Source organism: Gavia stellata, chromosome 21, assembly GCF_030936135.1.
Source record: "Gavia stellata isolate bGavSte3 chromosome 21, bGavSte3.hap2, whole genome shotgun sequence".
In the NCBI taxonomy this organism is placed as follows: domain Eukaryota; kingdom Metazoa; phylum Chordata; class Aves; order Gaviiformes; family Gaviidae; genus Gavia; species Gavia stellata.
In genome coordinates this window covers 13,524,935-13,549,149 of record NC_082614.1, presented here as the reverse complement: position 1 = coordinate 13,549,149, position 24,215 = coordinate 13,524,935, and the positions used below count along the sequence as shown (strand labels likewise).

Genomic DNA, 24,215 nt, shown 5'->3' with positions numbered 1-24,215 from the left:
TTTCCACCCCAGCTGTTGTTACGATGGTGCTTGGATGATTTTAGCCTGTTTACAGAGCTCAGGGAAGCCTGTTCAAATTAATCAGCCTTGATACGTTTATCCTGGTCAAGCCAATTAACTCCCGCCGGCCAGGGCACGCTCTACTCTCAAGTGTGGCGCAAACTTCATAACTCAATTTTGCTGTAGCCTGGCAAAGTTCAGCACAAACCCTTGGAAATTTGGATGCAGGCGATGCTCTGAGGGCAGGATGGGATGCTCAGCCGTGCCATGCCGCTGCTGGGGACCAGTCCCGCGGCTGGTGATGCTCCTGGGGTGGCTTCATCCCGGGGCCACCCTGATGAGCTGCCTTTTTTGGTGCGGCTACGGTGCACGGTGAGGGTAGAGGGCACAGCGTTCAGGATCGGCTCCGGCTTCGGGGGAATGGCTATTTATATGTGCCCGCTGGCGGGGTGCCCGAAGCAAGCCAGGCAAATGGCAACCAGCCTTGAGATGCATCCCTGCGGGTTCGGGATGAATGGGGGGGGGGGGGCTGCATGTTTATTTTAATCCATTTTGGGAGTGCATTAAAACATGCTGCCGCGGCTGCCAGCAGCACTGGGGGCGGATTTTGCAGCCACGATGCCCGAGATGCGGAGCCCCGGCTTGGCTTGGCTTGGCTGGTGGCTCCCAGCTCTCTTGCCCAGCAAAGCCCCAACCGGGAGCGGATTCAGCCCCACGAAACGCGGCGTTTCTGAAATAGTTCGTCCTTGTTGCTGTTCGTCGGCTTATTTATAGCCTTCGCATCCCCTGCGTTTCTCTGTGCCTCAAAGCAGCAAGCGGTGCCGGGTCGGCTTTAGCTCTGGGCCGATCCCGCTCAGGCAAAAATGCTCCAGTTTATAGATTGGGGTTGAAAACAGCAATTAGGCTATTGTAAAGCCTCGAGGAAGGGGGAGGTGATTTGGTTTCTGTACTTGACCCGTAATCTCTGCTGGGCTGATTCAGAGCGGTTGTGCTGTGGGTACATCACGGAAACTTCAATGGAGATGAGCGGAGCTAATTTTAACCGGCCGCCTCGCCGAGGTGTGGGAACCAGGCAGAAAAACGCCTCAAACCTTGTTCCTGCTTCTGGGCTGTTTGTTTCGGGATATTTTTTTCACTTGCTTCTGCAGCAGCTCGTTAACCTAGAAATTAAAAAAAGCACCAGTATCGTGGCAGGGAAGAGCAATGGTTTACAACCAACCAACCAACCAACCATCGAACTGCCCCGGCTGCTGCAGGGCACCTGGCATGTGTGAATTACACCCGTTTCTCCCCTTTTTTAATTATGATTTAATTACATATATATATATATTTTTTAAATTCTTTGCTGCTAACAGAATTGTTTTCTCATCTATCCCAAGGTTCAGGGACCTGATTTTTGCACAAAGGCCGTAGGGAACCCGGGAAGAGGAAGAGAAATCGCTGGCGGTGATGGGCTGCGGGAGGAGGCAGTGAGCGGGGGGGCCCGATCCTGCACCCCGCACTTGGTAAGCGGGTCCCTGTGCCCATGAACTGCTTCATTCGGGGGGTGTTTGGCAGATACCTGCCCACTCCAACTGTGGGACCGAGCAGTAAGGCAAGGAACCGAGCAGTATTTATGCTGGCATAGCGCAGGGCCTGATCCCTGCCCCTGTAAAATCTCCCTTTTGGAGTATTTCTGTAGTGGAGATGATGGGGTTGTTATTCCCTGGCGACGTTTAAATAAAGGGGGTGGAAGGAGCAGCCTCAGAGCTGGCCCCTGCCTGGGGTCTGCCCCACAACTGGGTGGGCGCACGGCCCCGGTGCCATCCTGCGCCGCGGCCCTTGGCTTTACCGTCCCCTCTGGGATGAAGAAGTTAATCTGTAGAGTAACGACCGTCGGGAGGAAATCCCGCTTTCCGGGGGAGCCTGGCTGAGCCACCCTGTGTTTGCAGGCACGCCTCCCCGTCGCAGCGTGGCCGGGATGAGGCCGTCGGTTGCACCATGCCATCATGCGTCCCCGGCAGCTCACCCGTCCCGCGGCCCCTCTGCCGTGACGGAGGCTGTGGCCGCCGAGCACCCGGGGTGCCGCACGACCCCCCGCCGCTGAGCCCCCACCGCCCCGGCATGGCCTCGCTCATTGTGGTGACCGAGTACGACGCGACGGGGAGCGCGAGCGAGGAGGAGGAGATGAACGCACCCGGTGGCGAGGGTTTTGGGGACGGCCGGGAGCCGAGGGCGAAGTTGCACCTCTCTGGCCGAAAGCTCTCCCTGCAGGAGCGGTCGCAGCCTGCCCGCTCGCCCGGGAATGGCGACGGTGCCAACGAACGCTTCATCTACCCATCCCTCCCTTACTCTCCGGTGACGTCCCCACACTCCTCCCCACGGCTGCCGCGGCGGCCGACGGTGGAGTCGAACCGTGTGTCCATCACGGGACTCCAGGTGAGGGGGAATCATTGCTACTGCCGTTGTTCTCCTGCCCCCGTCCGCTTGGTTTCCACCCCCGTGGCATTGCTTCTCACTTGTTTTTTTGGGATAAAACCCCGCGGCATGTCCGCAGATGCATGGCGGGAGGCAGTGAGACATCCTGGTCCATCCTTGTCCGTGGGAACAGCCCTTGGGGAAGTGGGACCCAGCGGCTCGCTGCGTTTTGTGCCTTTTGTAGATGCTGCCAGCTCCCACGGCTGCGTTTCAGGAGAGCCGGCGGTGTGCCGCTATTTTCTTTTTCTCTCCCTTGAAAATAAAAGAGAGACCCACTGAGATCTAAAGAGAAAATGGCCCTGCCTGCACCCAGCCTGCCCGCGCTGACAGAAAACAGGCAGCAAGCAGCTGCTTTGCCCATAAGAAATAAAAATACTTGGCGCCGTGTCGCCGGTGTTAAACCCCCCGGGGCTCTCCCGGCTGCTGATCCCCACTGCCGCCCGCCTGTCGTGCGCTCTCGTTCCACGGGAGCGGACAATATTGCCTGCCCGGCCGTTAACATTTGCAATTAGCCATCTATAAACACGCCGACGCGTGGCCGGGCGCCTGGCGTTTATGGCTCATGAATCAAAGCTGCGGGTGCCCGGGCGGAGCAGAACAGGGCGTGAGTTTGCAGAGAAAGTTTTGCTGGAGATTTAAGAGGAGGAGAGCAAACGCGAGCGGTTTCGTGGCTCGTGTCGGACTCCCCCCTCTCTCCCCACAGGACTGTGTGCAGCTCAACCAGTACAAGCTGAAGGACGAGATCGGGAAGGTGAATATTGGCCGGGTTTGGGGTGAGATGGGGGGATTTGGGGCGGGAGGGCGTTGGGCTCACTTTTGCTTTCCAGCCGGTGAGATGGGAAGTTCAGCCACTCACCATGGCAACTCATCCGGCTCCTCGCTGCCACGCTGGTCTTTTCTGGGTGGTGCCGATTGAATTGTATATATTTTTAAAATTATTAATAATTTTCCCTATTCCCCCTTCCCTCCCACAAAATGGGGCATTTGAAGCGTTTCTTTGCCGGCGGTGTGATCCCAGCCTGCGTGTCCCACTACCCCTGGCATCGCCCGCCAGCTCCGTGATCCCGGTGGGGCTGGCTTTGGGGAGGAGCCCGGGGCCCGATTTGGTGCTATGGGTTTTTTTTTTTTGGACTGTCCCTAACTGGTCCCCATGGCTCTGCCCCTCTCTAGGGCTCCTACGGGGTGGTGAAGCTGGCCTACAATGAGGATGATAACACCTACTATGTGAGTGGCGCATGTCCCGGGAGCCTGCAGTGGGGCAGGTGGGATGGGGGACGGGGACGGATTCCCTCCGCTGACTCCCTGCCCGGCTCCATGCCGGCCCCATCCCACCGGCCCCATTTTATGCTTGATTTTCCCCAAATCCCATGTTTTCTCCCCTCTTGCAGGCAATGAAGGTTCTCTCCAAAAAGAAGCTGATGAGACAGGCGGGCTTCCCCCGTAAGTGGCGCAAAAGCTTTAGGGTGGGAGATGATCTGGGGACCCCAGGGGCTCATTCCCAACCGGACGCCCCATCTTTGCCTTTCCCACAGGCCGCCCGCCGCCCCGCGGGGCCAAAGCTGCCTCCGAGGGCTGCCTGCAGCCCAAAGGGCCCATAGAACAGGTCTACCAAGAGATCGCCATCCTGAAGAAGCTGGACCACCCCAATGTGGTGAAGCTGGTGGAGGTGAGTGCCGGCCAGCCCCTTCCCAAAACCCACCCCGAGTGCGAAGGAGCCTGGATGCTGCGGGGATGGGCTACACGTTGGCTTGGGCAGAAGGGAGCGGCTGCAGTGGGGCTGGGATGGCCATGGCGGGTCCTGCCTGCCAGAGACTCGTATTTTCCCTGGTTTAAAAGCTTTTTCATTCCCACCTCCCAAAAGATGGTTTTTTTCTTCCCTGCCCAGAAGGGGAAATGCAGAAAAATGTTGCTTCCTCGGAGGAAACAAGTGCTCAGATGGGTTTTGGGGGGGAGCTGGTTTCTGTGCGTTCTGCAGTGCAGCCGCTCTGCCCTCCACCCACCGACTGTATGAAACAGTCCAAAAATCAAGAATTAAGGATGTGCAGGCTGGAGTCTATTTGGCTCATGAGTCAGATGATGCTTCCTGTGTGTTTTAAATATTTACTTCCTTGAAGTACGGCTGTATCTCTGTCCTCTTTGGTTTTTTCCCCACCCCTTGTGGGTAGAAGCTCGGAGATGAGCAGACCGTACTAACGGTGCAGAATAGAGATGGCCACTAAACAAAAAATCACTGTGTTTAATCTGCAAGGTTTTTTGGCGCTGTTTAATTTCCTTTCCGCTTCTTTCGGCAGGTCCTGGATGACCCCAGCGAGGACCACCTGTACATGGGTAACTGCCCACCGCCCCGCGGTGCTTGTGGGGCATCCGGGGCATTGGGGTTTGCTGGGGCAAAGGGTTCTCCCCCTGTTTCGGGGCGGCTGCGTGTGGGGTTGGGTTTCTCCTCCAGAGCGGGTATGTCCTGGATGTGCTGGAGGAACAAATCCTCTCTAATGGTCGGAGCAGACGGGATCCAGTCTGGGGTCAGAAAGGAGACAGGAGTGCTTTATAGCACTTTATAGGCTTTAATTCAACATCAGGGCATGCTTTGCCATGAGAGGTACCAGCTCTGAAGCTGGGCTGCTAGGAAATAGCTTTGTTTCTTCGGCTTCGAGAACAAGGCACGTGTTAATTATCCACGGTACAAACAAGCTCCTTCCCAACCTGTCTTGCAGACTGCAGTGGTTTGCTTGATGTAAATACACGCGCTTTTGGAGGAGGCATTTCTTTCCCATCGTTTATGCTCAGCGTGTATTAGCAGAGGAGCGTGCGATGCCTTCACGGCCAAGCGCAGAGGTTTGCTTGGGGCGTGGGCTTGGCCTTGGTTTTGCAGGCAAACTGAGGGGTTTAGTGTGCCATGCGGAGGGCACTTCATGATGCTGAAGCTGCGGCACTGAGAAGGTAGTTGGCGGCATCGCCTTAACGGAAAATGGAAGCAACCAAAATGCCATGTGCCTTGCGTAAGATGGCATCTCCTTTTTTAAAAAAATATATTATTTTTAGAATTTTTGTCGTTAAAATAATTGCTTTTGTGTTGAGACTGTGCTCGCAGGAGCTCTAACCTGTAAGCGATCCGTAATCACCTTCTCTTTTGTGTTTCAGTGTTTGAACTGGTGAAGCAGGGGTGAGTATGGAATTCCAGTTTTAAGCCTACTAAAGCATGAACGTGAGACGGGTTTGCGGGTGGCCCAGCTCGGCCACCTGAGGCGGGCGTGGGACGCAGAGGTGATGGGGAGGTTCATGGGAGGTCCCTTATGGGTTTGGGTAGCATCTCCCCCAGCCCGTTACAGCTGTGTACAGCCCCTGTGTGACTGTGTTTGGGGCCGCGTGCTGTGGCCGGCCGGCGGCAAAGCCTCCGGGACCTGTTTCAGTGCATCCAGATGGGGAACGAGCTCCGTCCTCTGTTGCCTTTGCAGCCCCGTGATGGAAATCCCAACCCTGAAACCTCTCAGCGAGGACCAGGCTCGGTTCTACTTCCAGGATCTGATCAAGGGCATTGAATACTGTGAGTGTCCATGCAAATAGGGGGGGATTTCTTGGTTTTATTTTTTTCTAAACAGCTGGGGCTGGACTTTCTGCTGCTGTGTGGTGCCATTTCTGGTGGCTCATGCTACTGCACGGGGGTTTTTGAAGCTGGGGCTGGTTGTGGTGTTAGCAGAAAGGCTTACAGCCATGCAGGGACTTCGCGGCTCCTTTGCTGCAGACCGGTGCTGCTGCTGAATCACTCGTTTTTCCTTCGGCTGCAGTGCACTATCAAAAGATAATCCACCGGGATATTAAACCTTCCAACCTCCTCGTGGGGGAAGACGGGCACGTCAAGATCGCCGACTTCGGAGTGAGCAACGAGTTCAAGGGAGCCGATGCCCTCTTAACCAACACAGTGGGCACCCCCGCCTTCATGGCCCCCGAGACGCTCTCAGAAACCAGGAAAATCTTCTCCGGAAAGGTATTTAATAGCGATTTAAGGGTTTTGGGACTAATCTTCCTTGCACATGCTGTCTGTTGCGGATCTAACTACGCTTTCTCCTCTCCGCAGGCTTTGGATGTCTGGGCCATGGGGATCACGCTGTACTGCTTCGTGTTTGGGCAGGTATTGAGATTGATTTTTCAGCGCTGTTGGTGATCCGGGGGGGGTTGGCCTGTGCCTCCCATGTGCCAGGTACGCGGTGGGGTTTGCACCCTGCACCCCTGTTTGAGCAGTCGGGTATTGTCAAGGGGAGACAGGGATGTGTGGGTGGAAATGGGAAACCTCTGCTGGTCTGCGGGATGGGTGCAGCCAAAAGGGCTGTGTTTCTCTTTTTCCCCAGGGAAAAAATTCTGTGCCTGGCCAGATTTTTTAGGAAAGGAGCTGTTGTAGTAATTTGGTCATTTTTAGTCAAATGTTATTTTCATTGCTTTTAAAAGAAGACGTTGATATAATAGGAAATCTTCTGTTATTTCCCTATAACTGGCTCCTCGCTCTCCTTCAAACCCTGCGAGATCCCGATGCTCGACTGGCCACCCCACCACCGCTTCTTAACAGCGGCTGTTGCTTTTCTCATTGCTCTTTTTCTTCACGGTAGTGCCCTTTTATGGATGAAAGGATCCTGAGTTTACACAATAAAATCAAGACCCAAACGTTGGAGTTCCCAGACCAGTAAGTACCCAAAAAACCCAACCCTCAGCCCTTATTTTAAAGCTCTTTTGAGCCTTTTCTCAGGCGCTGCCTGGGTGAGGCTTGCCCTGCTCCGCTGCGGTTTTGCAAAACTTGGGCTCTCAGCCCTTCTGTTGGCCCTCAGCCCTGGAAAACTTCCTTTGCGTTAAACGTGAAGGCAACCTCTCTTGGTCTGCGGTTGCCGAAGAAGGAGTGATTGAAGTTGCAGAGGCATTTGAGGGAATGGATTACCCTCTGCAGTTGCTCTCTGTTGGGTTTTAGCCTGGGTGGAGTCGGTGTCGGGCTCTCCCAGCCCCGTAAATGCAGGATTATGCTTCGGATTGCCCAAAAAAGGGGATATTTTTCTTCCCTGGGGTGTCTGGGGAGGAAGGGCTATGTGGGACCTGGGTGCACGAGTACCTGGAGCTGCATCCCTGCCAGGGCTGGGGTCCAGCCCCAGTCTGCCCAGGAAGGCCCACGGTGGCTGGCACTGGGGTGAAGAAGGGAGGCAGCGTCCATCCCCTTCCCCATCTCATCTCTCCCCTCTCCTTTCCCCAGGCCAGAAGTTACAGACTTCTTGAAGGATTTGATTACACGGATGCTGGATAAAAATCCCGAATCTAGGATTTCAGTCCCAGAAATCAAGGTACTGACCCAACCCCCTGGTGTTGGCCATGGCTTCACTTCTGTTGGGTTCTCCTTGCTCGGCTTTTTTTGGGAGTCAGTTTGATCGCGCCAGGCTAGGTCCTCCCCCTGTGCCCAGGGCCCCTGGGCAGGTAAGTCCCAGCTCCTTCCCCTGCTCCGGGACCTGCTCAGCTTTGGGACCTTTGGTGCCTACAGAAGTCACAGGCAAAAGGAAATCCCCTGAGTACAGTATTTCCTCTGCTACCAGGAAAGTACTGTGCAACAGCCTTTCGCAGGAGATTTCTGGTCCTCCGCCCCTGCGGGAGCCTGGAAGGGGCGAGAAGCTGAGAAAATGGAGACTAAGGTAGGGGGAAAGGATTGCGGGGGAATTGCTGAACCGTTTTGTGCTCCTCCTGCAGCCGCCGAAGATGCCAGGTGTGTGGGCAAGGAGAAAGAGGGTTTTCTGCCTTCTGTCGTGGATTAATTGAGGTCCAAGACGAGGGCTCGGTGGGTCTCCCCATCACTACTGCTCATACGTATGGTCTGGAATAAATGCTCCTGCCTCTTGGCGCTGTCTCATCCGTAAGATGAGAGTGAAAATAGGTCTTCTTCCCTAAAACCCACTGAGATGCCCAGTGCTGTAGGTCACCAAGGTTATTGCTCGGTTGCATAGATGGGGCCAGCGCTGGCTCCGGATGAGCCGCACCGCAGCATTTTCTGCTCCGGGCTGAGCCATTCCTGTCGGTGCTGGGGTGAGCTGGCTCGCCGGTGAGATGGCACGTCTCTCCCCTGCTCCCTGGTATTTCAGGAGCACGTAGGGGCCGTAGCTTGGGCGAGGAGATGCGTTTGCCAGGCTTGTGTTGTTTGAGTTACGAAAAAGAGGAAATCGTTCCTGACAGGCTGTGTTATTAATTGAAGTTGCACCCTTGGGTCACCAAGAACGGAGCGGAGCTGCTGCCCACAGAGGATGAGAACTGCACCCTCATCGAGGTGACAGAGGAGGAGGTGGAGAATTCGGTCAAGCACATCCCCAGCCTGGCCACCGTGGTGAGTACGAGGCAGGCGATGGCCTGTGGATGCACACCGGGGTCCGCGCTGCCTCCCGGGGTGGTCCCAAGCAGCTAGAGGTTGCTGCTGAAGGGCAAAAGCATGGAGCACGATTAGAGCAAAGACTTTCCCTCTCTCGGAAATAAGCACTGCAAGATGGGGTCTCAGCATCTCACTGGAGGTGGCCGTACCCCGCGGTGTGGGGGAATATTTCAGAGCGGTCCCAAAGGGACCTGTCAGTGGGTTGCCAGTCTCCACGCTTGAGCTGGCTGCCTAAATATCGCTGTATTTGCTCAGGGCAAAAGAGCATCTGGTCCAGGACCTGCCTGCGGCCGGGAGTGGGTGTTTTGGCCAGGCACGAGGAGCTCCTGCCCTGCTCTGCCCATCCGGCCCTAGGGGCTGCGGGAGCTTCCCAGGGTGGAGATTTTATCTGGGCCACGGCATGTGCCAGCCCCCGCCTGGAGCTATTCTTGGTGAATTCATCTCGTCTCTTTTCAAGCTTATATTTTTATTCTCTGCAGCCCGCTGTGGTGGTGAGAACCACAGTGTAACCCTGCCCTGTGTGGAAAGTGAAATCCTTTGGGGTTTTGAACCTAATGATTTCTTTGGGTGCCCGCTAGCCCCTATGCTAGGAGAAACAGCGAGCGACCGTTCGCAGTTCCCTGGTGCGGCATTATCTGTGTGTAGACACCCAGGCTGTGATTTTTTGAAGTACAGGTTCTCCCTTTGAAGCCCTTTTTCCATCTCGTGGCTGTGCCCACACCTGGCGCCATTTCTGGAGCTCTCTCCCGCTTCAGTACCGTGCAGAAGTCTCTTCAACCGCAGATACATTAATATGCAAATGTGCCTTGCACTGCTCAAGCTGAAAAAGCAGATCTTGCTCTAAAGAGGTCACCATTGATGAGGGGATTTTCCCCCTTTCTCCTGTTCGGAGGTGACTTGCTGCCATGCAGCAGAGGATGGCTCAGTGCTCCCCGGCCCTGTTGAAAATCCAGGTGTGTTTAGCACAGCTCAGGGCAAATGTGCTTTTATTGCAACTCTTGCCTCTTAAATAATGCACCACCTCCAGGCACAGAATCACAGAACCATTAAGGTTGGAAAAGACCTGTAAGACCATCAGGTCCAACCATCACCCCAACCCCACCATGGCCATTAAACTGTGTCCCGCAGTACCACGTCTACACGTTTTTTGAACTCCTCCAGTGATGGTGACTCCCCCACCTCCCTGGGCAGCCTCTTCCAATGCTTGACCACTCTCTCAGTAAAGAATTTTTTCCTAATATCCAGTCTAAACCTCCCCTGATAGGCAGATCTTGTATTTTCCCATTTGCATTTGTTCTTCAAAATTACCCTCCGGTGCCTGACCTTTGTGCATCCAACTGCAGGCGTTAACGCTTGAGTACGAGATTCACGTGGCTTCGATTCTTGCATAAACTGCCTTCCCCCTGTGGGACCCCGCTGACATACACGTTTCAGACACGTAAGGGCACTCGATGTACTGTGGTGAGCAGATAAAAAAGGCACAGAGGGGTGAGAAGCAATATAAAATGTAGCAGGGGTTCCCAGAGCAGGATGCACATACTGAGGCAGGGTCTGGTGCTGCTCATGTTGTTCTCTGCTCCCACCAGCAAAATAAGTTGGGGGATGTGTAGGAACAGCCCCGACACTTGCTCTGTTCCCAGCAGTCTCCAATTGCAGCTGATGTTGGGTAGCTTTGTGTTTTGCAGCCAAAGCTAGACAAACGGCCAGTTTTCCAGCTTGGTTTTGGTAAACGTTAAGGAAGAATCGTGCCGGTTCCTTACTTCCCCTCTCCCATTCCAGTGAATTTCTTCTGCCAGGTAACTACAGGGAACTGGGAATTTGCAGGTACTGGATGCAGTGATCAGCAAAACCTACATCTGGGTGGAGAAAATCTTCCCAGACTCGGCTTTGCTCTCCTTTCCAGCATGGCACACCTAGTGTGGCTCTCATCTGCGTCTTCAGTTGTTGCACCGTGGGTTTCAGATGAGGATGCAGCCCCTGTATTAAGCAGCTGGAGACTTGTAAATGTGGTTCCTTCCGGGGTTTTTTTTGTTTTGTTTTGTTTTTTTTTAAAAGAGAACTTTGACTTGTTTTCACTAGTTTTCTTAATTACTTGGGCATGAGGGTTGATGTTCCTGTTGCTCTCGAATGAAAGGAAAGTGCTAGCACCCCCGACGAACTCTAATCTGGTTTTGCAGATCTTGGTTAAAACGATGATCCGGAAGCGATCCTTTGGGAACCCGTTCGAGGGGAGCAGGAGGGAGGAGCGGTCATTGTCTGCCCCTGGGAACCTGCTGCCGTAAGTGTCATCGTGGCCCGAAAGGACGTTTGCAGCTTGTCTTGTGCTATGGAAATTGCTGCAAAGCACGGGAGGAGAATTTGAGGAGCTGGGCTTTGCATCTTTCATGTAGGGCCACGACTGGGACGTTCACACACCCTCTGTCAGACCCGTAACCGCTCTGTGGGATGATTTTTGTGACATGGCATATTCTGCCCCTCTGATGGGCTGAAAAGCACCTTTTTGTGGTGCTCCCAGCCTGTGACAGGGGAGCTGGGGGATCCCAAAGGTCCCGTGGAGGGGAATGAGCAGATGCTGCTGTCTCATTGCTTCGCCTTTTTCTGAGTCGCTAAGCAAGTGTTTTATTTCCTTTTAAAGCAGGAAACAAGGCAGTGAAGATAATCTGAAATGCAACGACTTGCCCAACGTGGGAGAGGAGGAACTTCTTTCATGAACATCGACTTTATGGTTCTGTTGAGCAACTTGATCCGGGGCACATTATTAAAGTGTGCAGCTGAGGATGAGCGACATTAACAGAGCCTACACCAAACACAGCATGACATGGCGCTATTTCAGTATAATGCTGGATGTAGAGCTTACATAGCAGCATGTTATAAGACATCCGACTACTTGTCATAAACATTGAACATCTCCAATCGCTTGGACTGCTGACTTCTTGTGAGAAAGGCACTGGCTGATGGCAGAGAGGTGAGCTATCGTGTTGAGCAGCAGCAGTGCTTTGCAAAAAAAAAAAAAAAAAGGCAGTCAAAAACAAAAATGCATTTGGAACTGCTTTTACCTGGTTTTAATGCCAAATAATTTCCGGGGGCTAACGCCAGCGTCCCAGGGATATTGTATGCCCATCGCGTAGTCAGTGGGCACACGCAGAAGGGTGAAGCTTTTGCCAAGTGGCATACACAAGAGTAAAACTACACGTGCACACTTTGAGAGTTCACGACCTGCCGGAAATGTTGTTGCATCTATTTCTCGTCGTTCTGGTTTGTTTTTAATTGACACCTTTTTAACTGCATGGGAACAAAGCAAAAACCCACCTTTTCAGCTTTTTAAAGAATGCCTACCTTTGTGAGCCAAGTTGTATTAAACAGCATCTTCGGGATGTTGAGAAAGTGAGGTTAATTACCTCCTAAGGTCTTGGTGTGACTAGGACTTGGTAAGTTGAGTATTCAGCGTATGAAAGGAAAAGGTATTTAAGGGCTTAAGTTCAGTCTGAACTAATTTTGCTGCAGACATATGAGTGAAAGGTGGTGTTTAGCTGAATGTTTGTTTTGAACAGCAGAGGAAGCACTAACAACAGTTTGTTTCTAAATCTTTTACTTGATCTAGGTAGTTATATTATTAAATATAAAATTCAGGGTAAAATCCTTCACTTCCATGTACATTACATGGTTTACTACAATTAAAAATAATACAACATGCTATTTTTTAAGTATAGACTTAGGGCTTGCTTAGAATTTAAGATCTTATTGAAATACTTGGATTAGCTAGTAATTTTCAAAGAAACTTTTGTTTTCCAAACTCTTAATCTGGATTTTGGGGCCAATGCTATGTATTTTTTGCAAGTTCGTTACCAGTAATTCGTGAATGCCTGTGGATCAGAGGCTTGTTAGTAAACTAAGTGTATACCTAATTCATGGATTGTTTCTTATGAAGAGCTCTTTCACCTTCAGTCAGATTACTCTGATTATTTTGTGGTGCTTGTAAAAAAATAATAATCTATCGCGTAGTGGGAGAGCTTCTGATGTCCAGACTCACTTTCCTAAGTTCTCTGTGCTCGGACAAAGCTGGAGAATGGCGGATTGTGGGTGAGCTGGAGAAGAGTCAGGGTTTGCTTGAGGAAAGGGGTCACGGCGAGTGCAGTTGTTTTGTGGATGGAGCTTGGGAGTGGGGGGGAAAGGTCTGACGACTTCTCAGTCTGATGTGGTTGTGAGACCGTGAATAAGGCATTTAAAATGATGGTGTACCTGAAAGAGGGGGAGGATTCGAATGTTCCAAGCATGTAAGGGACTGCTAAGGCATAATTCTTTGCCCTGAGGAGGAAGGCACTAGGAGAGACCCAAGTTATTTTGCTTAATGATAATCTCTGCCTGCTAACCCTGGCCACGGGTGCCCTGCCTTTTGGAAGTGACCGTCCCCTTGTCTTCCTTGATCTTGAGCACCACAAGCAGCAGCACGCTGAGGTCCTTGGCCCCGCTGCAGTTGGACCTGGCCCGGTAATTTCTGGTTAGGACAGGTCTTTGTTAAAGCCAGCGTAGCATTAGCAAGTGTGCAGGTGCCTACACAAACTGTCCCTTACATCTTTTGATCACTCGAAGCAACGTTCCCCCTAAATCGCAATTTATTACTGAAAGATTGTGCTGCTGGCCTCTCTCCAAAGCCAGTGACGATGGTTTGTGGTTTAGGAGCAGTACTACGGAGTTTGGAGCCATAAGACACGCACTGTTCTCCTCCCATTTTAGTCCGAGGCTATGCCAAAGCCCTGCAGCTTCAGCTATGGGAAAACCAAACAGGTAACTTGAGTGCCAGCACTACTACAGCCGCCTGCTCCCCCCATTCCTAAATTTTCATTGCGGAAATGCATGTGAGCAGGCAGCTTCGTTCTCTACCCTTGTAAATGGACTTGTTCTGCCAAAAAAAAAAAAAAAAAAGGGGATCTGATTATTTATAGCTGGTACATAGCAATGTGTGTGGTGTGTTTCGTTAAAGGTGAGTTGTAGAGATGCTCTGTGCTGCGTATCTCTGGTTTGTGATTTGTCAGGTGCCTAGTGAGACAGTTTACATTTACCAAACAGGCTTGCCAGGTGCAACACAGCTTCTAAACAGAGTAAGCTGTACCAGTTCCTCGATGCCCAGCCACATAGTCACTGGGCCTCAGATATTACCATAATCAGTGTCTTACGGCTAGCACGGGCCTGGTTCGTAAGGATCCTAAAGCTCAGCACTTCCCTAAGGTGCTCTCCAAAATGATTGTCTCTCAGTGCCAGCTCTGGTAGGGCTGCAGCCAAATGCACATTTCTGAAAGAAATTCGATGTAGATTTTTCTCGTTGACTAGTTCTGTTGAAAGCATAAAGCGTGGCTGTGTGAGGAAGATCCATCTAAATGCATGACCTGTTAGAGAAGCTGTACTGTATATATAAATCTGCTCAGTTCCCCAGCTGCTGGTCCTTAGTAGTAAAGCTCGCTTTTTCCCCTTATAGTGAAGTAAACATTTTGCTTGTGCCTTGGAACTGGGCTATAGCTTGATTTCCCCAACTCCCTTCCTTTCAAGCAAGCCCAGTGCTGACTATAGGCTTAATGCTGGGTACTAAGCCTTTTTGGCTCTGAAAGCACACAGGAAAGTGCTAAGGGGAACCAGGCCTCTTGTCTTGAGTAGTTTTTCTTGGTGGTCCCCTCTTACCTATCAGGCAATTGATCTGTTTCTTTTTCTAAGGTCCTGAACTATTGCTCATTTTTATACTGTTTGTTTATTGACCAAGGCTTGTGTTTCGTTCCTACCCCTTTATTATGCATTTAACTTTATCAGGTGTATCAAGTTTAAATACTGTGTATTTACCACTTTTAAATTATATTACCTAAGGAGAAAGAAAAAAACCCAAAACAACTACTCAGTGTTTTTCCACACAGCTGTTCAAGCTTCTCTGTACAAGTTGAAATAAAGGACATGCAACCAAACCCAGAGTTAGTTGATCAAGTGGAACTGTTATCCCGTTTGCCTGGTCTCTATCCAGCTATGAGAGTTTGCTTGTTGGAAGAGGAGTCTGAAAGCACCTTCCTGTGTTAGTGAAGTCTGGTGCTCTGCTGTTACTGGGGATCTTGGGCTAGGATGAGACCACAGTGGCTCTAGCCACTGCATAATCCAAATTGAGCCATTCACATGCACAGACTGGGGCGCTGAGTCTTGGAAAGGCCTGTTTGAGTTGTGACATTCAGCTTAGTGCTCAGCAGCAGCAGGCAAATAAAGAACAAAACAAAACGATGATGCTGTAGCAAACCCACCATGCTGCTGGAAAAAGGCAGCAAAGCCCCACCCAGGATGCTGGAGGTACAGAATAGGTCCCAAGGCTCTGTAACACTAGGAAAGGTTGAGAGAAAGGGAAGAGCTGTACCTTGCTGTGCCAGCGTGATCACTAGAGATGCTCACGGCCACATGAAGATAAAAGCCAACAAATTCACTTAAATCAAATTGTGTAAACCCATTAAATGCAGCAGCCCAGAGACAGGGCCTGGGGGTGGTGGTGAAAAGCATGGGAGGTATGCCAGGGACTAACAGATCTGTTCTTCTGACCAGCTGGTACTAGCATTTGCCTAAGGCCATGCAGGCTAACCCACCCTGGCCCCTAACTTTCAAGTCTTTTCCCTTGGATAGGGTTTTAATGCAACGAACACAGACAAGGTGTTAGGAGAACCAAGGTAGAGCAGAAGCTGTAGTTGAAGCAGCACTCTTGCTGAGAGAATCAAGAGGCAACATAGACAGCAGGACTGGCTTTGATAGCTCTTCAGGAACAGTTAGTATCATCTGTGTAAAATGAAGACAGTTCACTGATCCTAACCTTCACAGGCCCTGGGGAAAAATAAAAAAGAAAAACCCAGCTTGCAGGCCTCCAAGAGGGTTGAGAGAGAGAGAGTACTGCTTTATTTAAAAGAAAGTAAATTTTAAAGTAGTACCATAAAAATTAGACAAAACAGAAAAAAAAATTTCTGTAACCAGTAAGCCATTTACCATAGCACAATGGAACCAGACACTGCTTTGTCTCGGTCTGTGACCACTGGAGCTTGGAGACATGATTAAATAGTAGGCACAGGCTCAGCTAAGCATCACAATCCTTCAGGGCAAGGAAAAGTGATTCGACAACAGCAAGGAGCTGCTCTCCCAAGGTTAGGCAACACCTGGCAGGGGCCATGTTCACTGTAAGGAAGATTCTGTGCTTGTTACCCTGTGCTCTCTGCTACCACTGAGCTCAGGGAAAGGACCGACAAAATGACAATGTGGGAGCAGTCCCTGTCCCAGGCTTAGCCAGTGCAGAGGCCTGGCATAAAAGCACAATTCTCCCTCTGTGCTTAGTGCAATTAACCTGGACAGACAGCAGACAAGGAGCAGACCCAGTTCTTCTCTCGGGCGGTTGGCTCCAGCCAGTGGAAGTAGTGAAGAGTAGTGGAGAAGGTCCCTTTCTCAGGTTTGTTCCCCCTTCCTTCCAAGGAAGAGGGTGGGTCTCATGGCAGGGTCAGAGTAATGTTCACAGCAGCAGTTGGTGCTGTAGCAGCAGGAGGTTAGGAGTTTGTTCCATATGTCTCACTGGCTCCCTGTAAGGATCAGAGATTACAGTTCTCTGCCAGAAAACTCTTCTTTCTCCCCTTTCCTCTCACATAAAACCCTCTGCACAGGCAAGCTGCTCTCCGCTACTCAGACTTTACATTTCCAGTGCCACAAGCTCTTTTGATTCAGAAATCCACCCTCTGCAGCAACACTTCCCACCAAGCACAGGGCTGCAGGGCCAAGCCCTACCCTCAGGACCAGGCAAGCAACCCCACTAAATCCTTCTACTGGCGAAATGGATCATTTGGATCCTGAAGGGAGCCGCAGCTGTGGCTGTCAGCATACTGGTCTCATAAAATATCAACCCATTGAATGAGTTTGTTCACAGCAGCAGGAACCCCCAAAAGCCAAGAAGGAAGGATTTGATGGGGACAGAGCAGTTGTCTGCAGCTCTCAGGAGGCAACTGCCAAGGACTGCAACCCAAAAAAGAGGTGCAGTGGGAGCATGACAAGTTCTTCAACATACATTTCCCTCTCTAAGAGTGGTTGCCCAGGAAACATGACAATATTTGTTTCTAGTGCTCCTCCCTGCAACAGCTTTGAGGTAAAAATGAGCTTCTCTGAGGAAGACAAAGTTTCCTCAGAACTGTGGTTCAAAATCCCTGTTTGATGTGGACTTTCTAAACCCTGTTTCAGAATCTCTCCAGAGTCAGAAGAGAAAGCAACTTTGACTTCACTCTGCCTTCACTGATGCTCACCAGTTCATAATCCTCCACATATTTGTATTTCTTCTCCCGATAGTAGTATTTCTTCTTCATGCAATACAGAACAACAATGTCACACAGCACTGTTGCCTAGTGGAGATTGAAAGAGTTTAAGACAATGATCCTCAGAACTGAGGCACTAATCCAGAATTGAGTCCAAGTGCAGACAGTGTCACTTACCACGCCAAACAGCGCTAAGCCAGAGCCGATGTTAATCATGGTAGGAATTATATCAAATTTTCCTGCCTAGAAGACAGTTACAAAGATGAATATGTTTTTTCAGCATCTCTGAAAGCCCTCACTGCAAGACCTCCAGGAATTAAGTCACCCTACCTTTCCAAACACTATGATATCAAAGCGGATGCCATAAGCTTTGACAAGTGTCCGTGATTCAGTGCCATTACTATCCTTGTAGTATTTTGCAAACCTGGAGAAAAGATAGATCAGAGCTTAGCTGGAAGTTTTGAGGTTGTTTACATGACCGTGCAACGTTCAGGTGTCTCTCCCATCCCAACATTGGTACACACTGGTACTTCCAGAGACAAGCCCTAAATGATGAAGGGCGATTTCATGCAGGCAAGCACATATAGGAGAAAAGCCCAGAACAGGGGAGTTTAAGAGAGCAGTTAGCACAAGCCAAATCAGGAGGCTTCTAAAGCATAGGGAGGGGAGAAAGTTAGCTTTAGTAGGGGAGCAGAAGGACAGACAGGAAGAAATGCAGCTACACATGAGAATCATCCCCCTCAGACAGAGGCAAGCAGGAGGCTGCAGCAGTGCAGGCAGCCACGAGAGGGCAGGGCCGGGAGCAGGCAGCGAGGGAGGCAGCACAGCTCAGCCTGGCACACAAAGGCTGTTCCTTGTCCCGCACAATGTGACTCGCAGGCAAATGACAGGGAAAAGGGACGAGAACAAATAAGTGAGATCAGACTTACTCCGCCACATGGTTGACTAAGCCAGGAGGAAGCAGAGAAGAGGGTGGAAGAGAAGAGGAAGGATCGGTAAGGGGCTGCACCACGGTCTGGAATTAGCAAAAGCACTTCAGAACCCCCACCAGCCAGGCTGCGATATCCTCCAGCCGGTCTCACCTGACACCCCAGTACCTGCAGGCCTGGCACCTCCCAAACACATGCTTGTGATGTCTGCATGACAGCAGCTTCTCAGTGAATTCATTCAAGTTCCACCAAAAGAGATCCCCTGTGCTAAGTGAGAGTTTGTGATTCTAGAAACAAGCATAGCCCTGAGGCGTGTTTCCTCACAAGCAGGACTGTTGCAAGGATCTTGGCAAGGTGGCTAATCCATATAGCTCTGAGTCTGGATGCAAGCAGCTACCCGGCTCTGCGCTGGCGGTTTTACCGGCGGTGCTGGACCTATCCATACTGGCCAGAATGTATATGTGGTGGTGTATGCCAGAAGGATACTCTTGGTGCAGATACTGTCTTCAACGGACAGAGCCACTTTCTAGAGGTTAGTTTTTCCCTCATGCACAGCGAAGGAGGTGCTTCAGTCTCGCACCCCCACCCCCCAGCCCCCTCAAATACTGCCTTATTAGCGCACCCTGAAACAGTCAGTTCTTACATTGCCATGCCACTGGAGGCTGGCCCAAACAGTCACCCAAATGCTGATGCAAATATGACTCAGACACTCTGATGCAATCAGTGGAGCTTCGCTGACCTTCCCCCTCTGCTGTGGATTGTACACAGTGAAGATCCAACCTGCTCTATGTTTTACAGCATCAGAGAAACTCTCCAAGTTTTACAGCACCATCGAAAGTCCAAGGACTACCCGCAACTGCCAGAGGAGTGCAAGCAGCCCGTAACACTGTGCCAGTGGCAGACTGAGGCACAGGGACACCAGGTGCCCTCCATAGCCACATTACCTGAAGTTGTAGCCAGGCGAGACGGTGTGGGCAGAGTCCTTGTTGTCGAGGCGTCGGAAGGAGTACTTTGGCACACAGTGGGAAGCAGCTCTGTCGAGGTTGCAGTCCCAGTTGATCTGCAGCGCCATGACTCCACCCTGCCAAGTGGAGAAGAGGAGAAGGTGAGCAGCCCAAGTGCCCGGCCAGCCCGGCACTAGGCTTCCTGCTGACCAGGACCCTGATTTACCAGCCCATGTCCCAGACCCGGTCAAACACTCTTTCCCACTGTTACAGGAGGACCTTGCACATATCCCCACCCAAACCAGCCGAGGCCAAACATTTGTTGAGTAAAATTGACTCCAGTCCCTCTGGACAGAGCAGCTCTCCCTTCTGCAGCTGTTCTGTGTCCTGTGGCTCATGCCATCAGGCAGAGGGGGACAACCACCTACCGTTCCTCTTCTACACAGCTGAACCCCAAAAGAAGGGTCTGCCAAATACCTCCACAGCCATTTCCTGGAAGTTCTGCCCTGCAGCTTCAACTATTTTCCCTAAACGAAAGATAGGGCAGAATGGATCTGTCTGGGAATCGTAGATGCAGTTCTTGAGGTAGGTGGAGTTGATAGTGGGGAGGATGTTTCGCCTACAGAGGAACAGAGAGAGAACATCTGTTGCATCTTCTTCCGCTCCTCCAGCTCCCCTGCACTGTCCAAAGGACCAGACAGCGCAGTGCCCCACATGCTATTTACTTGCTGAAGTTGAACTTGGGATACCAAATGTTGTTCTTCACCAGAATGGTGAAGTTCTCAGCTTCTTGAAGGAACGCTGGCCTACAAAAAAATAGGAAAAGTTACTAAGTTTCATTTACATTTTCACAAACAGGACTCTGCAGAGTCCTTGGTGATCACCTCTTCAGCTTTTCCCAATAGTACCCCATAGGGAAAGCCATCGGCTGTGTACCGCTAGCCTCCTCTCATGAAGGCCACCACAGAATAGGAAGACAGAGCACTCACTTGGGTATATGATAGTCATCCTCCACAGGGCACCACGCAAAGACTTCACAGGTCTTGATGCTGTTGTTGTACGGTACACACTCCCCAGTCTGGATGCCTGGAAAGACATGTGAATGGAGGTACTACCAAGCAAAAATACAGAGGCAGCATTTGCCCTGTGATGTCTCCTCACTCCATAAGGTGAAAGCAATCTGCTCAGAGGTGAAGTGCCAGTACTAAGACCCCCATTATCTTCCATTGCAATTTGTGGTGCAATTTCAGAGAAAGAAGCATTACGGCCTTTTTCTGAGTCAAATCCTCATCTACGTGAAATACTGCTTCATGGCCTCAAGGTCTTGAAAAAGCTCACTGTTTGCTAATTCACCAAAGCACACATCTATCCAGCATCCACCCAACATAGTCTAAGCCCATCTGCTCTCCCCCAGAAGAAAACTCTGAGCTTCTCTTTCAATTCTTTTAGGTGTGAGAGAATGAGAACAAGGAGACTGAGGTGAAATGCTGCTTCCTTCACAGGAGGGAAGGCAACACAGAGATATCACAACACAGACTGAAAGGAGCCCTTGCAACAGGCTTCTTACCATTGCTGTGGGTGCTGACATATCCTGGGACACAGTTGTTCTTCCCCTTGCACTCTGTTTTATCATCTGGAAGCTGGAGAGGAACAATAATTACACTAAGCTCTAGGAACTCTCTCCCCCGCACTCCCACCCACACAAGGCAGGATTAAAGCAGATCCTGTACCTACCTCTGGGCAGTGGCCTTGGCGCTGGTTCAGCGTGAGTATCACATTGGTCATGACAAACACAGTGTTCTCCTCCTGAACATGCAAAACAAGAAGGAAACTTAAGAGTGACAGTCTGCAAAGAATATGCAAGGCACTGCCCCAAATGTCTTTGTTGACAGAGCCCAGGTGGCCCCGCAGAAGGGACTTGCTTTGGACAGTGCTGGTGTAGCACTGAAGGAGCAGATTCTCCCACATGTATCGCCTGATGCCACTGCCTTTAGGCAGAGGAAGGACTGTGGGACTAGCAACCCCTTCTGTCCTCCCACTTGGCCCAAATTTCCTCATTCGCATTATGAAAACAGAGATCACACAGCTCCTAACGGGAGCTGCAAGGCAGAAGCCCAATTAAAGCTCCAGCTGCAAGTCTGAGCACAACTCCCACTCTTTTTTTTGCAATGTATTTATTAGAAAATTGACCAGCCCTGGTTTGTTTCTCCAGGGAGCACCACTTCGATTATTTTCTGATCTGTGTGATTCGGGATCTGTTGTTGGCTTCTGCTCCACCAATACAGAAATATGATCACTCAGCCAAAATCTGGCTAAATCTGTCACTTCTTTCTGCACCACATCTTGTGCAGGAGGAGTGACCCACGACTAGCAGCTTGGCCGTGCCTGCCAACCCTGAAGGCTGTCATGTATTGTGCACAGAGCGCAGATTCCCACAGACACAAGGTCAATCAGTAACTACAGCAATACCTCCTGTTCAGTTCCGGATCAAGTGACTTGCAGGCTACTCCTGGGGATTCTGCCAACAAGTTAAGTTTGAGTTGTTTGCTTTAGAAAGCAGTAAGAAAGATGACATGTGGTTATTGTTGCAACTTTTTCCTGAAGCCTGCAAAATTCTCCCTCCTATGCAAGCACACACACAGACATGCTTTTCTTGAAACAAGCTTCCCCAGGGCTAGTGGTGCAGGTGCTCAGCATGATCTGCAACAAAGCAAAGCTGCTTCATCCCCTCGTATCAAGGCTGAAGCTGCTCCAGACCTCAGTGGACTTTGGCAGAGCAGTAGCTGTTTGTTAGAAAACCCTTCCTCTGCGTGTGAAGGCGACTGATACCTGAGGAGGGATGACATAGTCAGCCACATCCCAGATCCTGGCTCCCAAGGCGGATGTGTTTGTCAGCGTTACTCCTTTCACCTTTGTGGTTACAGAACTGACCACAGAGTCTGTTTCCTGATAGCCCTTCTCCCACAAAAAGACCCAGCTGCAAGAGAAGGATTGCAAGAAAAAAAACAACAGCAAAAACCAGATAAACACCATAAACCAGCACAGGCAGTGGGAATTTCTCCTTTTTTCATGTGTCACCTGAAAGGGCCAGTCCAGATAATTTCATAGTGTTTCCCTACGAAAGGGTCACAGGACTAGCCATTTCCCATCTGATTTTCTTTTTCAGAGTGGTCTGGCAGGCTCTAATTATTGCTTTTACGCACACCCCCGCCGGGTGAACGACGGTCACCCTCCGGGACAGCCTCTGCTCCTGAGGGGGGGCGACCTCCGGCCTCCCCTCAGCCCCGCGGCGGCCGCTTCCCGCCACCCCAGCCCCGCCCGCCCCTCCCTGGCAGAAAAGGGGGTGCCGGCAGCCGGGAGCTGCCTCCCCGCCTCGCCCTGAGGCAGGCGGCCGGCTCCCGCCCCTCCGCCCCGCGCCCCCGGGGGCTCCCGGCGAGGAGCTGCCCTTCCTCCCTCACGGCAGCCGCCCCGAGCCCCCCCCCGCCCCGCCTACAGCCGCGGCGGGGCCGTGGGCTTCCCCCGAGCGCAGCCCGGCGGGGAGGGGGCTCAGGGCAGCGCCGGCGACCGCCCCCCCCCCACCCGCGCGCTCACCCGATCACGTAGGCGAGGATGGCGAGCTGCACCCCGCGGTTGATGAGCCCCACTTTGCGGCTGCGGATCAGCACGATGCGGGGGGTGTCGTACTCGAAGAAGAAGCTGTGGAAAGCCCCGCACGACACCATGGCGGCTGCCCGGAAGGGCGGGCGGGAGCCCCCCACACGCCGGGCAGCGGCTGCCGCAGCCCCGCGGAGCCACAGCGCCCCGAGCAGCCCGGAGAGCGCTCCCGCAGCCCCGGGGCTTGCACCGCCTCGGGCCCTTGACTGCCGGGCCCCCGCCCGCCAGCCTCGGGCTGCCTGCCCGCGGACGAGGAGGAGGAGGCAGCGGCTGCCCGGAGGCGCCGCAGCCTCTCCCCCGGCTGCCCTCGGGAGGGTAAAGGGGCTCCCGGCCGCTTTGGGGCTGCTTTTGGCGCTCGGCAGCCAGGGCAAGGCTCTGCCCTGAGGCCTCCCGCTGCTGCAGCTGTGCTGTGCGTGGGTACGGGGCGGGGAAGCGCAGGCGGTGGGTCATCCTGAGGAGGATGCTCCCACCCTAGTTGCTACATATGGGAGATTTTTCCCGTCATTAGCAAGTTTATGGGGAGTTTTGCACCTCCATACTGGCCAGACAGGAGTCAGCTGTCACCTGGAAGTCTGCCGCTGTCAGGCCTACGCTGAGACTGGGCTACCCAGTTTCACAAAGCAGCTGGACAGACGACCTCAGGCAAGGGCCATCCTAACACCAAGACATAACTTGCAGCCAGCTGAGGGCAAGGACAGAGCACCTGCCTGCAAAAGATAGCAGAAGCATATCTAACACTGTCACCCTCCCATCCACAATGAGCAAATCCTTTATTTATCCTCTTGCAGAATTAATCTTTGCTATAAAAGCAGAAATCTGCACCACCTAATTCATGCACCTTCCACCCAATGCTGAGCTAGCTGTCCAACACGGTGCTTGTTTTAGAAACTTCACCATAACCCTCATAATAGCACATAAATCCTTAGGAAGAGATGAAGCAAACTGACAAACTGGCAGTGGGAATTTCAGACGGTACGGAACTATTAAAGAAAGGGACTTGGAGTCAGCTACAGATGAGTAAAAAACTCTTTTTATTACAAAAACAGTCAAAACTGAAAGGACCAAAAAAAGGGGGGAGAGGATAAGGAAGAACATATATACAAATGTGAAAGGATGTTAAAATCAAAGTCTTCAGGGAATATTCAGTGTAATTCTTTCCAAAAGGAGACTCAGTTCAACAGGAATGCATTAATGCCAACTGTAATATTTTCCCACTCTAGATACGTAAGATGCTGCAATATGAATGCTAATACAATTAATGCATATTACAACTGAAGATGAAAATACAGCTGGCATCATCTGCCAGCAATACATCTTAAAATATAGGTAGGAAATGGAAATGGCAAACTGCTGGGTTAGCTCAGAAAGAACAAAGCTTAGTTGAAAGGAGTGCAGAATATATATCTTACAATCCTTCTCACCTTGTTTCTATGAAAATAGAACATGTCCAAGTATAACAAAAAGAAAGAACTTAAAAGGTGTTGGAGCACAGATTAATCTACCCTGAATGTGCTGCTCCTCGGCTGTACTTGGGCCTTATGCATCATAGCAC

The 24,215-nt window shown here is 51.4% G+C and overlaps 2 protein-coding genes across 2 annotated transcripts; one reads left to right on the top strand and one right to left on the bottom strand.

Annotated features, from left to right (window-relative positions):
• Window positions 1-2,103: 2,103 nt before the first annotated feature.
• On the top strand, window positions 2,104-13,751 carry CAMKK2 (calcium/calmodulin dependent protein kinase kinase 2). Its single transcript, XM_059827960.1, has 16 exons — window positions 2,104-2,418; window positions 3,161-3,208; window positions 3,628-3,681; window positions 3,846-3,897; window positions 3,990-4,123; window positions 4,749-4,785; window positions 5,596-5,617; window positions 5,910-5,998; window positions 6,240-6,439; window positions 6,530-6,583; window positions 7,056-7,129; window positions 7,685-7,772; window positions 8,019-8,114; window positions 8,669-8,797; window positions 11,017-11,117; window positions 11,478-13,751. Exons 1-16 carry the CDS (start codon window positions 2,104-2,106, stop codon window positions 11,548-11,550), a joined length of 1,566 nt encoding a protein of 521 aa, XP_059683943.1. The 3' UTR covers window positions 11,551-13,751.
• A 3,310-nt stretch (window positions 13,752-17,061) lies between these two features.
• On the bottom strand, window positions 17,062-22,731 carry P2RX4 (purinergic receptor P2X 4). The gene is made up of 11 exons (XM_059827544.1): window positions 22,601-22,731; window positions 21,839-21,986; window positions 20,744-20,815; window positions 20,577-20,649; window positions 19,999-20,095; window positions 19,735-19,815; window positions 19,487-19,628; window positions 19,010-19,146; window positions 17,467-17,560; window positions 17,314-17,379; window positions 17,062-17,223 (listed from the first exon to the last, which is right to left on the bottom strand). The coding sequence occupies exons 1-11, from the start codon at window positions 22,729-22,731 to the stop codon at window positions 17,062-17,064; spliced, it is 1,203 nt and encodes a 400-aa protein (XP_059683527.1).
• Between the last annotated feature and the right edge of the window lie 1,484 nt (window positions 22,732-24,215).

What these genes read in the sequence shown, in the direction of transcription:
- CAMKK2 (XM_059827960.1), top strand. Translation starts at nt 2,104, where the DNA reads ATGGCCTCGCTCATTGTGGTGACCGAGTACGACGCGACGGGGAGCGCG. An exon ending in TGTCCATCACGGGACTCCAG is followed by an intron (nt 2,419 to 3,160) that starts GTGAGGGGGAAT and finishes CTCTCCCCACAG; the next exon opens with GACTGTGTGCAGCTCAACCA. An exon ending in GCCCCTGGGAACCTGCTGCC is followed by an intron (nt 11,118 to 11,477) that starts GTAAGTGTCATC and finishes CTTTTAAAGCAG; the next exon opens with GAAACAAGGCAGTGAAGATA.
- P2RX4 (XM_059827544.1), bottom strand. Translation starts at nt 22,731, where the DNA reads ATGGTGTCGTGCGGGGCTTTCCACAGCTTCTTCTTCGAGTACGACACC. An exon ending in ACTATGTCATCCCTCCTCAG is followed by an intron (nt 20,816 to 21,838) that starts GTATCAGTCGCC and finishes TTGCATGTTCAG; the next exon opens with GAGGAGAACACTGTGTTTGT. An exon ending in CCCAAGTTCAACTTCAGCAA is followed by an intron (nt 19,629 to 19,734) that starts GTAAATAGCATG and finishes GTTCCTCTGTAG; the next exon opens with GCGAAACATCCTCCCCACTA.